The sequence below is a fragment of the Heloderma suspectum genome, chromosome 6 (assembly GCF_057233095.1).
Source record: "Heloderma suspectum isolate Gila_16-S chromosome 6, 16-S_ref, whole genome shotgun sequence".
In the NCBI taxonomy this organism is placed as follows: Eukaryota; Metazoa; Chordata; class Lepidosauria; order Squamata; family Helodermatidae; genus Heloderma; species Heloderma suspectum.
Genome location: NC_139463.1, coordinates 70577558 through 70592276, shown reverse-complemented (window position 1 = coordinate 70592276; position 14719 = coordinate 70577558). Strand labels below are relative to the sequence as shown.

Here is a 14719-nt window from a genome sequence, read left to right as displayed (position 1 = left end):
CCTGAGATTAGGGATGTCGGAGAAATCCACAACGGATTCAAATGAGTTCAGATTTCTATGACTCCAACCCACAGATTCCACAGCGGAACAGCTTTTCTCAAGGCACATAGATTCCGCAGACTTGTGGACCATTTTTTTTTAACTTTCCAGAATTTTACGCAAAAATACGTAAAATTAAAAAACACCAGCCAAAAATACACATTTGCCCCATAGGCCAAAGGATGAAAATGCACAATTTGGAGGGATTTGAGCATTTGCACAGGTGCGAATTTGCGCAAATTTGGGAAATTGGAAAAAATCCAGTTCTGTCAACGAGCAGACAGTGGAACAAAAGGCACCTGACAATCTATGAAATGCAGATGGAACAGATTTTACAAAATCTGTACATCTCTCCCTGCGAGCCTCCTCCAAATGTTGTTGGACTGAAACTCCCACCAGCCCCAGGCAACATTGTAGAAGGTCAGGAATGATTGGAGTTGTAGCCCAACAAGATCCAGAGGGGAGCAGTGCTCCACCCCAGTTCTAAAGTTTTGCCTCAGGCCCTGCTATTCTGGAGAATGTCGTCAATTTGTTCCATGCCATGCCGCCAGTCCTCTTGAACTCTTGATACAATTAAATTGATCTCCTTCCTCAACATTTTAGAAATCTGATAAAGAAAAGTCTCTCTCACTCACTCTCTGTCACGCATAAAATGACTCCTTCTTCTGCACTGTACTTGTTCTGCCCAGTGGACGTGTCTTTCACGCTCTCTGGATTGTCAAAAGCAGAGATTGCTAATGGATGGAGGGAGACGAACCCCTTGCCCAGAGGATAACGTGGTATAATTACCTTGATATTTGTGCCTTTGAGATCCTGTCTCTCCCAATGATCTGCATGGCCAGAGCCTGGTTTCTTCATGTCGGTCCTGATCAGTTTTTTGCCCTTTGCAGCCAAGCAGAAAAGCCAGCATTTGATCACGTTCAATCCCTCACCTCACCACCATGGTGCTTTCCAGATCGGACACAAACCCCCTCAATGATATGACATTTGCCTGGTCAGAAAGGATGCCACATTCTCCCAGCTAACAGCAACTCCCAGCATTCTTGACTGTCAGCCATGCTAGCTGGGGCTAACAGGAGCTATAGCCCAAAACATATGGAGGGCACCAGTTGCTTCCCCTGCCTTAGGAGGTCCTTGGACACAGGATGCCTTCAAATAGGAAACTGTCCTCTGAACGCCCTTCAAAGAGAGGACTGTCCTCTATAAAGTAGGACATATGGCCATTCTCTCCAGCACATTATGAAACAGCAGGGATACTGTGAAGGTCACAACATTAGAGAGATCATTCTCCCTATCTTCTTTTACAACCTGTCAGTGGCTTCTAGCCATGATGCCTAGGAAGTGAACATTCATGTTCAGGGGCAGCCATGGTGAACTAGATAATTTTAGAACCTGGACTGAACAATCCTAGGGTGCAATGCGATGCATGTTTAGACAGGAAAAAGTCCTACAGCTCCCAGCATTCCCCAGACAGCCATGCTGGCCAGAGAATGCTGGGAGCTATAGGACTTTTTCCCTGTCTAAACGTGCCTAGGATTGCACCCTTGGATGGCCATGTGTATTACTTCAGTTGTGAAGCACACAACTAACATTTCTCTTCGCCCCTTCCAGCCGGCATCCCGTGTTTTCAGACTGCTTCTGCATTCCTCATACATTAGATCAACAAGAGCAGCAAGCCTGTTTGGGAATCCTGCTTGAGAAACAAATAAAATCCCCCTACCTGAGCATGTGCAATTTTGCATTTTGAACTCACTCAAATCATATCACCATCATGACTACAGGAATAAAATGGAGTTTGCTTCTGCACTTACGTCTCTCTGGGAGGTCATTTGGGGGGCCCTGGTGCACAGAGAGCTTCAGCGAACTGTCGGAGGGCAGAGTTCTGTGGGTCGTGCTACTACCTGCCCCACTCAGCAAGCCTGCTGCCCCTCAGATGCTGTGGAGGACACAGACCCATCACCAGAGTTGAAGGAAGTTTCAGCTGCCCATCCAGTTGGCTTTTGTACATGGGGGAGGTGCTATCTTGGTTTTTGCCTCAGGCAGCAAAACGTTTTTGGCTGGCCCTGACTTACTACTCCATTACCTTGTTTCCCTCACTGTTTGCTCACTTGAAGAGGGCGCGAACAGGCAGTGATATCAAGGAGAAACAGAAACAACAGGGCCAGAAGGCTCTACTGATGGGTAATGAACCCCTCACTGGGGTGTGGGCCTCGGCAGATGCCCCATAATGCTGTGCCTTGATGCCAGCTCTAAGTTGGTCCAATCAGCTTTGGTACATGGAAGAGGGGGTGTGGTGTGGTGGAGGGTGCCATCTTGTCCTTTGCCTCAGGCAGCAAAATGCCCCTGGGCTGTGGTGACCTAGATGTTGGCCGCACGTGGTTCAAGATGCACCATTAAAAGGCAGCATAAGCTCTGATTGCCAGGCACTGGGGCCAAACAACAGGGGATGGTCCCTGCTGGAAGTACATTCTGGACTAGAGGGACCTTTGGTCTGATGTCAGAAGGGGATTCTTAAGTCCTGCTGAGGAAAGGGAGGAGTGAGAAGTCAAATGAGAAGGGAAAGCCTGGGATGCCCTTGCTCCTAACTCTGTTGTGATCTCTCTCACGATCACAGAAGAACTGGTGCCAGTCTCTCTCTACAGCCTACCCTCCTCCCTCGTGTTATTTCTGATAACACGGTGAGCCCGAGGAATCACACACTCATTTGTACCTGAGGAGGATGCAGTGACAGCGTTGTGTTGGAAAACATCCCCCCTGTAATTAAACCCACTTTTAATCTCCTCTCCCCTGCTCTCCGACTGAGGTGTCACAAGGACGTTGCGGGGGCCGAGGGCGCGGGGTGGGGGGAGAGAGAAAATATACCTTATCAGAACCTGGGCTGTGACAGCATCCAAAGGAAAGGTAGGAGGTATGTGAGTGGGAAACGAACAGAGGACAAAAATAGAGAGAGAAAATAATGACCTACAAATAATTCCCATGAGGGGGAACCAAGACCTCCCCCTTGAAGGGATTCAGAGCGGGGGGTATATCCGAGGGCACATCTGCTACTGTGGCTATGTAAATACATTGGCTCCTTCTGAATGGCCTTAAGAATTGCCAAGTGGCCCCTGGCATGCATTAAGTCCCAGGTGAATGGTGATTTTTAGGGACCGTCCACAATAGTGGACCATCCACAGATGCTGGTGTTTAGGCCACAAATGGCTGAACAAAAGAGTAGGGATATTTGTTTTAGTGTGTCCTTACAGGGTGTGCATCTAAGGCCGCTGCCTGCCCTGGGATTCTTTCAGCAGTGAAAAGGGTTCCCCCTTGCCAATGCTTGGACCCTTTTGGGATAGGGGTGGGGAAACTGGGCTCAAATGATGCACAACTGTGCTCTCACTCCCTTGAGCTCAGTTCTACACACATACACACACACACACACACACACACACACACACTGGGTCCTTTTATTGGTACAGGAAAAAGCCCCCCCACTACACTCCAAGGATCCTTTTTAGGTAGGGATATGGGGCTCCAAGGATGTACTCTGCAGGATGCAAGTCTTCTTAGCCTCGTTTCCCACCACTCTGGCATCCTCGCCCCAAGGGCTTCACATCCCAGAGAGAGCCAACTTGCCCACACAGGCAATGCCCCTGGTGAGAAATAACAGAGAAGCCATAGAGTGCTAGGATCCAGCTCAGAGGGCTGCCCCTTCAAGGCTTTGTCCTCCACAGCAAGGGAGCAGATCCTATGAGGGCTTGTCAGGACCAGGCTGAACATTTGGGTTCAGCTGGGCTCTGGTCCTTGATGGAGCAAGTGGCTAACTTGGAACTGTCCAAAGTCCTGCTACTTTGGTCCAACCCAACCTGCTATGTTGTCTGATAAATACCCTTAGGTGGCTGGGGAATGCTGGGAGTTGTAGGCCTTTTTTTCTGTCTAAACATGCATAGGATTACGCCCTAAATGACTACCTCTGGCTAGGTCTGCCTCCCAACAGCACCTCATGCTCTGTGGACTCCTGCTCCTGGTGAGGACATAGCTTCCATGCTCTTGCACCTTTCCACTTAGACTACTGTAATGTGTTTTGTGTGGGGCTGCCCTTGAAGACTGCATGGACTGCATGCAGTTAGCACAAAATATAGCAGCTAGATAGCAGAGAGCTTTGGCTATTGGGCGGTATAGAAATAAATAAATAAATAAATAAATAAATAAATGTAGATTGCTAACCAGAGCTCGGTCAAACAGAACTGCTCTGGCTACTGGCACCAAATTGCAAGCACAGTTCAAGGTGCTGTTCCTTACTTTTAAAGCCCACAATAATGCGGAGGACCACTTGCTCTCAAATGAAGCTGCCTGAGGATGAAGAAGATCATGCTCAGAGACCTTTCTTCCTTTCCTCCCTCCCCACTTCTGCCACCATCTTCTGAAATGAAGTGGGTAGGGACTAGGGCAGTGGAGGCTGGTTGTTCCGATGTCAGTGGGGTGGTGAATTCCCTCTGGGTTTCAGTCAGAACCAGTCAGCACTCTAAAGGAGCTATCCAAGCTGCGGTAGCTCCTTCAGAGTGCTGACTGGTTCTGACTGAAACCCGGAGTGGATTCGCCGCCCCACTGACATCAGAGCCACCAGCTTCCACTGGACTAGGGAAATGGTCTTTTATGCTGTGGTGCTCTGACTTCGGAATGGTCTTCCCAAAAAGGCTCACCTGGTGTCAACAATAATGCCCTTTCATTGTCAAGTGAAGACACTTTTATTGGCCTGGCCTTTTAGCTTTTTCATTCTGGATTATTCTGTAAATTAGGAAGGTGTCTGGTTTTTTTTTATGCTAAGACTCTGGAGCTGCTGTTTTTAATTTTTTTTTAAATGATGTTATTTTTGTTTTTAACTTGTAAGCTGCTCTGAAAGCATATGGATTACAGAACAGGGAAATGACTGTCTGCTAATCATCACTCTTTCTAACAACACACTCAGATGGTGAGTGCTGGCAGGACTGTCGCCAAACTGGAGCCTTTGAGAAACTAGAGGGAGGAAGCCACATACTTGGGGGAAGAAGGTTTGCCAGAGTACAAAGAATCTTTTAAAAAGGAAGTTGAAGAGGGCGAGAAACAAGCAAGCAAACAAAAAGCCTAGTTAGGAATAAGCATCCTCAGAAGCCATGGAATGAATGAATTGATTTAGTTATATTACGTGTATATCCTGTCTTTCCTTCAAGGAGCCCAAGGCAGTATACCTGATCCTGCCCATCTCTATTTTATCACCACAACAATCCTGTGAGGTAGGGTAGGCTGAGAGACGGTGACTGGCCCAAAGTCACCCACTGAGCTTCATGGCCCAAGTGGGGACTAGAACCCAGGTCTCCTGAGTCCCAGTCCAACACTCTCACCACTACACCACAAGAAAAACTGAAGATAAGATGTCATGGCCCTGGACTGAGTACCCTCAGAGACTGTCCTCCAGCAGCAGCTCAGACTTGCTCTGTGGCCCACCCACGGAGGGCTCTCCACCTTGGGTCCTGCACCCCATGTGCTAAATTCTGGGGAAATACTGCTGCACTCTGACTCTGAGGAGTGGACCTCAGACTCTTCCAGTCCCCCAAACCAGATCCCCACTGTTCAGACCCTCACCTGCCAGAAGAAGCAGGTGACTGCAAAGGCACTAGCCCTTTAAGGCAGTTAGATGCAGCACTTGAAACAGGCATGGAGCTTCCAGAAGGACTCTCCAGGCCAGGCTATAGAACCCTAACAGTTGCTCCTGACCAGTGCTGGGGCATCTTGCCTCTTACCTTAGCTGTATGATTGCTACCGATGGCCCTGGACTGAAGGCAGGCGTCTCTGGGCCAGTACCTGCGCTACTGTCCAGGGTCCTGCACCTGCTCCGCTCCTGCACCTGTTCACAGCCTGAGCTCATGCCCTCTCGCCTGAGCCATCATCACCTTGCCGGGATGCAGGAATCACAGATGGGTCAGGACAGCGTGCAGAGGAGGGGGGTGAATGCTCGGCTTGGAGGGAAGGGCTGGGTTTCAGCAAGATTTTGTTGCAGGTCCATTCCTATGATCGACAGAAAAATAAGTACATAACATAATTAATAAATTATTATCATTAATTAATAATAACAATTAGCACAACTCCCATCTGGAGAGCTGAAGGAAGCTGGCTCAAGACACTTTGCTGCCTGAGGTGGAGCCGCAAATAATACACCCTAACTCCTTTCTCTTGTCATGGTATATAGTAACAGTGATCAAGGTATTTTGGCATCTGAGGCAGAAAATCCCACAAACAATTCCTCCTCCTCCTCCTCCTGTTCTTCTTTTTCTTCACAATTAAGCATTTGCTGCCCTTTCATCAGCTGCCTAAGGCAGCTGCCTCACTCTGCCTAACAGTAGGGCCAGCCCGCCTCCCCCCCCCCCAGCAGCAGTGCTCTATGGCAGAGCATGCCATAAAGATACACGAGCAAGCCATTTTAATGCAGTTCTGCAACTCTTGGGATTCAGGAAATAGTCAACATCCTGCTAGGGTGGACATGTGTCCTACTTTACAGGGGACAGTCCTCTATATGAAGGCATCCTCTATTTAAAGGGTTGTCTGGTCAAAGTCCAGTTTCAAGATAAAGAGCTCTAAGATGGGAGAGTAGCCAGGGGCTTTGAAGCTGCCCATCAGCAGTGAGCCCCTGGGCAGTAGACCGAGCAGGTAAGCAGCTCACCTGGTCACAGCCATCCCCAATGTGGTGAGGTGTGTTGCATGTCTGCTTAAATTATAGCGTTATTTCTCAATCTGGCATGTATACATATAAATGGACACATGGAAATGTCATGCAAAATTGGCATCCTCTTTTTGGGGCACCCAACACACTGCTTTCAGGCAGTACTTTTATGGCTACATCAACCTTTCCAGGACTAGGAGAGAGCTTGGGTCTAGCTCAAGCTAGAATATAGGCTGGAAGCAGAGTTTTCTTGCTTTCTTGCATGTGTTGCACAAGTCTAAGTTTGGGGCCCAGATTTTCTAGACAGTTGGTAACAAATTGTTCCTCCTTGAGTCCTGGTGTGTCTCGGATTGTTTAGGCTGTTCCCATCACACAACAGGCTGGCCACACAGAGTGATGGCCACAGGTGATGGTGCACAAGCTTGGGAGAACACAGGATCCCCGGGGTAGTTTTGCATGCATGTCAAGGCTGTTAGATGTGGTCCATTTCTCTCCCTGCCTCTGGCTTCAGTGTACAGCAGATCCATGCTCAGGCAGTGGGGCTGTTCTTTTGTGTTTGTAGGATAAGATCTGTTAGCCTCCAGCGCCCTCTCTGCTGCAGAGAAAACTGACCCTGTCAACTCAGATGTGTCAAGCAGCTTGTGTCCTCCAGATGTTGTTGGACTACAACTCCCATCAGCCCTAGCCATAGTGAGACATGATAGGATTTGCAGTCCACAATAACTGTAGGACATAAGTTGCCCACCCCTGCTGTTAAAGTAACAAATAAAACAGGAGTGAAAGATGTAGAAACATCTTGTTTTTTAGTACATTTCCATCTGCAAGGCAGTGTGTCCTACACTTGCTAGCCTCTGGACCCTGCATCAATTCTGCCCCAAGCACAATTGTATTGACTGATTGATTGATGGATTATTTTGTATTTATTACTACATTTATATCCTCCCTGTTTTCCTCTTGCAAGGAACTTAAGGTGGCTTACATGGTCCTCATCCTCTCCACTTCATCCTCACCTCAACCCTGTGAGGTGGGTTAGGCTGAGAATCAGTGACTGGCTCAAAGTCACCCAGTGAGCTTCTTGGCCAAATGGGGAATAGAACCCAGATCTCTCAAGTCCCAGTCCAACACTCTAACTACTACACCACACAGCAGCTCTCCAGTGTTTCAGGCACAGTTCTTTCCCGTCACTTGTTACCTTAGCCTTTTAACTGGAGGTGTCAGGATCAAATCTGGGACCTTCTGCATGGAAAGCACATAGTATACTACTGAGCTGTGGCTACAAAATGGAGGTGAGCCAGTGTTATTTTCCCCTGTGAAGGTCTGAGGCCTCCAGAGGCAAGGAAAAAGGTCAGGCCTAGAGGCCTGGAGATTTTTTGTTGTGAGGGATTCCCCTGAGGGAAGTAGTTTCATTTCCCCAGTTGTTTCATTTCTTCAGGTTTGAAGCAGTACTTTCGGTTTTGAGGGAGGAGGGTATATAAAGAGAGGGAGACAGCCAGTAAGAGTCAGAAAGATCAGGCTGCAGCCAGAGTGAGACAGCCAGAGCCTGAAGTGAGAGCAGAGTCTGAAGAGTGAGCAGGAAGAAGCAGCCTAGAAAAGTCTAAGGACAGCTAGGGTAAAGGAACTTGTGTTTTGCAGCTTTTCTTTTTTTTTCTTTTAATGCCTTTTGTGTGACTCAGTTCCATTGTGTAAATATCTTTAGTTGTGATTTGCTAGCTTAAAATATACCAGTACACTGTTGTGGTTAAACCCTGTGTCTAGAGTGTCAGTGACCCCATGTCTACAGCCTAAACCCCAAGTTACTGGGAAGGGAAAGTTTAAAAGAAGGAAAGTGGGACTCTTAAGGAGGGAAGAGATCCTTAAGAGGTTGCTCAGGGGGTCCAGGCCATAAGGAGAACCTTGACAAGGTATATATGGAAGGCATAACGATGGTGCCATTTAATCCATTCCTTACCCTCTTCCCCACACAATGCACAGGCAGTCTGCCCCACCTCATTTCCCATCATAGCTCAAAGGCAGGGCTGTACACAGAACGCATGGCCTTCCCAGGTGAAGGACCTGAGTGCAGCTGCAGTGCCAATGCTCACCCACAGCCAGTCTTCAGAATCAAACCAAAGCAACTACACACTCGTCTCGATGTGTTCATGTGATGGGGACAAGCATTTCAGCAGCACACCTGAACAAGGAAGAATGAACACCACAACATCCAGGCCACTGTTGTGGGCACCGTGGACGTGATTGGTAGCTCAGTGGTACGGGGAATGTTCCTAGTACCATTGCCCAAGATCTTTTTCACTGGAGAGATCGCAGCGGCTAACTGTGGGCTCTTTCTGGACTCAGCTGGGGTATTGAAGGGTCATGTAACAAACAAGATGTCTTGAACGTTAGACCACATGGCATTGATGCAGTTTTTTTATTGTTGTTTAGAACTGGCAGGATAGGAGCTAGGGATGTTGTGGGCATCCAGCTGCGGCTCAAGGCCCAGTAAGAAATCACTGGCTTGGACCCCCAGATGCCAGTCTGTGGATCCGGCACTTGCCCGACTCGGTGTACACTGAGTCGAGTAACCACAGGAATCCCCGATTCCTCGCTGAGCTGCAAAATGGCAGCTCAGCCATTTTTGTAAAGGCTGATTTTACACAAATGGCAGCAATAAAGTGACAATTTACGCAAGATTACAGACATAAATGGCCATTTCCACCTGCAATCTTGTGTACTTAGCTGCTTTACGGCCGCCATTTGTGTAGAATTGGCCTTTAAGATTAAGGCCAAGCCTCAATTTTTATGCAAATGGCAGCTCGGGAAGGGATCAGAAGGCTGCTTGCCAGGCGCTTGCGGACTGCCCACTGACTTGCCACATGTGGCGAGCAGGGGCAGCCAGCTGATGGGGGTCCTGCAAGTCATGTATGACCTGACCGTGGTAAGTTTGCCCATCCCAAATAGGAACTCACATCCAAAATAGGAACTTTGTGGCTCTCCAAAGGCTTTGGCCTACAACTCCCATAAGAACATCAGAACATAAGAAGAGCCCTGCTGGATCAGACCAAGGGTCCATCCAGTCCAGCATTCTGTTAACACAGTGGACAACCAGCTGTCGACCAGGAACCCACAAGCAGGACACAAGCTCAACAGCGCACACACACACACGCCCATGTTCCCCAGCAACTGGTGTACACAGGCCCACTGCCTCTGGTAGTGTAGGTAGCAGACAACCATCAGGACCAGTAGCCATTGATAGCCTTCTCCAGGAATTTGTCCAACCCCCTTTTAAAGCCATCCAAATAGGTGGCCAACATGGCATCCTGTGGTAGCGAGTTCCATAGTTCAACTCTGCGCTGTGTGAAGAAGTCCTTCCTTTTCTCTGTCCTGAATCTCCCACCAACCAGCTTCATAGGATGACCCCACTGGGTTCTAGTATTTTGAGAGAGGGAGAAAAATGTCTCCCTATCTACATTCTCCACACCATGCATAATGTTGTAGACCTCTATCATGTCGCCCCTTACCCTCCTTTTTTCCAAGCTGAACAAGCCCAGCTGTTGTAACCTTCTCTCATAGTGGAGATGTCCAGGCTCTTGATCATTTTAGGTGCCCTTTTCTGCACTTTTTCCAGCTCTACGGTATCTTTTTTTAGGTGTGGTGACCAGAACTGTACACAGTATTCCAAGTGTGGTCGCACCATAGACTTGTATAGGGGCAGTATGATATTGGCAGTTTTATTCTCATGATCCCTCACCACTGGCTGGGGCTGATGAGAGCTGTAGGCCAAAACATCTGGAGGGCCACAAATTACCCGCCTCTGGCTTAAAACCAGTTTTAGAGCTAGGGTTCAATTTTGGGACATGGTTAGCTATCCTCTCATATTGAGGATTAGGGCATTTTTCTGTTCAGATGGTGGGACCTGCAGAGGGTAAGGTGGCCACTTACACATCACCAAAAGAAGAGAAATGCATCACCAAAACAAACAAAACGGGACAAAATGGGACAGGGATCCAGGGCCAGATGAACTGCATCCTAGACTAATAAAGGAACTGGCAGAAGAGCTCTCAGAACCACTGTCTATTATCTTTGAGAAATCATGGAGGATGAGGGAAGTGCCAGATGACTGGAGGAGGGCTAACATTGTCCCTATCTTCAAAAATGGTAAAAAGGAGGAACCTGGGAACTACAAACCAGTCAGTTTGACATTAATCCCTGGGAAAATTCTGGAGCAGATGATAACTGTGAAAACAATGCAGTAATTACTCGAAGCCAACATGGATTTGTCAAGAACAAGTCCTGCCAGACTAATCTGATCTCATTTTTGGATCAGGTAACCTCCCTTGTGGACTGTGGGAATGCTGTGGACATCATATACCTCGACTTCAGCAAAGCTTTCAAGAAAGTGCCCCATGATATCCTGATGAGCAAACTAGCTCAAAGTGGGCTAGATGAAACAATGATCCGGTGGATCCACAGTTGGCTACAGAATCGGACTCAAAGAGTGCTTATCAATGGGATCTTCTCAAACTGGGGAGAGGTAACGAGTGGGGTACCGCAGGGCTCAGCCCTGGGCCCAGTGCTCTTCAACATTTTTATGAATGACTTGGAGGAGGAGGTGCAGGGAATGCTGATCAAATTTGCAGATGACACAAAAGTGTGTGGGATAGCTAATACCTTGGAAGACAGAAACAAAATTCAAAGTGACCTGGATAGACTGCAGTGCTGGGCAGAAAACAACAGAATGACATTTAATAGGGATAAGTGCCAAGTTCTGCACCTAGGAAAAAGAAACCAAATGCACAGTTACAAGATAGGGGATACGTGGCTCAAAAACACTACAAGCGAGAAGGATCTTGGAATTGTTGTAGATCACAATATGATGTGGCTGCAAAATGGCAAATGAAATTTGGGGCTGCATTAATAAAAGTGTAGCTTCCAAATCCTGGGAAGTACTAGTTCCCCTCTACTCAGCACTGGTTAGGCCTCATCTGCAGTACTGTGTCCAGTTCTGGGCACCACACTTTAAGAAGGATGCAGACAAACTGGAGAGGGTTCAGAGGAGGGCAACAAAGATGATCAGGGGACTAGAAACAAAGCCCTGTGAAGAGAGACTGAAAGAACTGGGTAAGTTTATTTATTTATTATATTTATTTATATCCTGCCTTTTTTCCAATACTGGGACTCAAGGCGGCCTTACAACGTTAAAACTGCTACAATTAAAACCTATAAATGGAAATATAAATACAACTGTACAAAAGTTAAAAATGTAATTAAATCATCAATATTAAAATTGTAAAAATATTAAAACATTAAAGGACAACAATGTTTAGCCTTGAGAAGAGAAGACTGAGGGGAGATAGGATAGTGCTCTTCACGTACTTGAAAGGTTGTCACAGAGAGGAAGGCTAGGATCTCTTCTCAATCATCCTGGAGTGCAGGACACGGAATAATGAGCTCAAGCTACAGGAAGCCAGATTCCGGCTGAACATCAGGAAAAACGTCCTGACTGTTAGAGCAACACGACAATGGAACCAATGACCTAGGGAGGTGGTGGGCTCTCCCACACTGGAGGCGTTCAAGATGAGGCTGGACAGCCATCTGTCGGGGATGCTCTGACTTGGAGTCCTGCACTGAGCAGGGGGTTGGACTCGATGGTCTTATAGGCCCCTTCCAACCCTACCGTTCTATGATTCTATGATCCATATAAAATGTGCATAAGCTAATTTAGATGTATAGGCGCACATTTAGAAATGCAAATAGAAATGCAAGATGTCTCTCCATAGTGGAAAGACTGTGACCAGGTGACCTGTGTGCCTTGCTCAGTCTGCTGTCCAGGCGCTCACTGCAGATGGGCAACTTCAAGGCTCCTGTGTTCCTTTCTTATGGTACTTTAGCCTTTCCCCAGACTTGGACAGGTCAGCCCTTCAGACACAGGGTGCCTTCAACGAGAGCACCGTCCTCTGTACAGTAGGACACATAGCCACCCTTGCAGAGGCAGGTCTGAGCAATGGAACTCCTCATTTAGAAACAGGCAAGGGCACTTATATTTGCTTCACAGCTTCCAATCTTTCCAGTCTACCCCAAGGCCTCATCCTGCACCCTTAACAACGTCCTCCCTCAGTCATTCCTCTTCTGGTCCAGTTCTGGTCCAAAGGACATTCCAGCATCTACACAAATACTACGGAGAAGATTCTACTTAACCTGGAAGAGTTGCATCCTGGCCTTTGTTACTGCTTGATGAGAGGTTGTGTCCAGTAGGTGGCAATAGACATCCACCACTGGATCTCCCTTTGGTTAAACGAGGCCCCGCCCCACCACAGTTGCCCACTGAGTATCCACCAAAGGGAAAGGGAACCAGATTCCCAGGCTATAGGTCAGCCTTCCCCAACCTGACACCCTCTGGATGTGTTGGACTACAACTCCCAGCATCCCCCAGCCAGCCATGCTAGGAGTTGTCATCCAACAGATCTGGAGGGTACTAAGCTGAGGAAGGCTGAGAGAGATCAACTCTGCCAGATTCCTTTCATAAAAGGGTAACACATGATGGCATTCAGGATCAATGTCACAGCTATTATTTTTAAAGGAAGAGGATTCTTGCATTAAGACAATGACCTTGAAGGCTTAGTCTAGAAAGAAAGAAAAATGCAAACACATGTAACCAGGGCCAGCAACACTACGACCCCGCTTTAATTTTCTTTTCTGGCTGGGCACTTCAAGCAGCCACAGACAGATGGATCCAGCTGCCATCTGCATTTCCCACAATACCCCCAACATACGATTACTCTGGGGCATTCTGGGAAATCAAAATGGTCCTCGCCAAAAAGAAAATGTATCACCCAAACAGAGAACAAAAGAGTAGACAGGATTGCATTAAATCTGAGTATGCTAATTCATATGTCTATTATAAATAATGACTGGAATTTACACTTTATTAATTGATTATTAATCTAACAATTTATTATTAATTTGTTATTTATGAAAAGTATTTCTAGCCCACCTTTTAGTCAAAGACTAAACCACAGCGAAGAAGGCTGTAACCCAGTGACCAAGCTTGCATATGCTAATTTATATTATAGATGCAAATGTCAAAATAATTACTATAATTTAATAGGTTTACAAGACATCTAACCAGAGTGGGGAAGAGTGTGACCAGGTGAGCTGTGTGGCTTGCTCAGTCTACTGTCCTGAGGGTCCCATATCAACGGGCAACTTCTAGGCCTCTGCTCTTTTTTCTTACAGTTCATTATCTTACAGGGCTGTAAAGTAGGACACTTGGCCAGCCTACAGCTTATTTATATAGAGGCAACTGGTGCGAGAGAGAGAGAGAGAGAGAGAGAGAGATGGAGAAGTGCGGTTGTTGGGGGCCTCTTAAAAAAGCTAAAATCCTATCAGTCAGTTATTTGGTGGGTGAGGGAGGGAGTGACTGCAGCTTCTCAGTCTCCCTCCCAGACTGGTAATGGCTGGGATTTTAGCCTTTAGATAAAGGTTCCACACGTGCAGCCCCAGCAACTGGATTGCAGAAGGGAAGTGCGGAAGGGCACTTCATTGCACCATGTGGTTCCCCAATCCTCATCCAGCTTGGGATACCTGTGTGGCAGCCTCCCCTCATGTTCCTGCTAGCTGGATCATGGCTGGAGATAACTGCAGTCTCTGTGTTTTTTCTGCTAGGAACCAATCTCTAGGCATAGTTCACTAGACGTGAACGAGAAAGACACCAACCTTGGGGTACCTTTGGTCTCCTTCTTGTGTGATATAGGGAGATAAACAGAGCAAAACTAATTTGTCTCAGAAATTATTTGTTATTAATGATGGCGATGATTCATCAGGCATACTAGCGCTGATCTCAACTCTCCAAGGCCCCATCTACAGGAGACACTTTCTGAGGCGATTCCATTCAAATCCGGGTTTTCATGAAATCGGGTTTGCTCCTCCCGTGGCAAACATAGCCAGTAAAGCAGTGTATACATTTAAAAAAACACTTTTTCACAAGTCAGACGGCACCTGAAACTGCATTAATTGGGGGCTGGGTGG

The 14719-nt window shown here is 47.3% G+C and overlaps 1 protein-coding gene across 2 annotated transcripts in view; it reads left to right on the top strand.

Moving 5' to 3' along the window:
* The window catches only part of KAT7 (lysine acetyltransferase 7), a 65824-nt gene extending 53732 nt beyond the window's left edge, over positions 1–12092 (top strand). Inside the window, exon 14 of one of the 2 annotated variants that reach the window (XM_084804785.1) lies at positions 11019–12092. In XM_084804785.1, coding sequence (XP_084660911.1) covers positions 11019–11591 — 573 coding nt within the window. In that variant the 3' untranslated portion in view covers positions 11592–12092. The remainder of the gene's footprint in view (positions 1–11018) is intronic. The other variant, XM_084804784.1, reaches the window with a different exon arrangement.
* The last annotated feature ends 2627 nt before the right edge of the window (positions 12093–14719 follow it).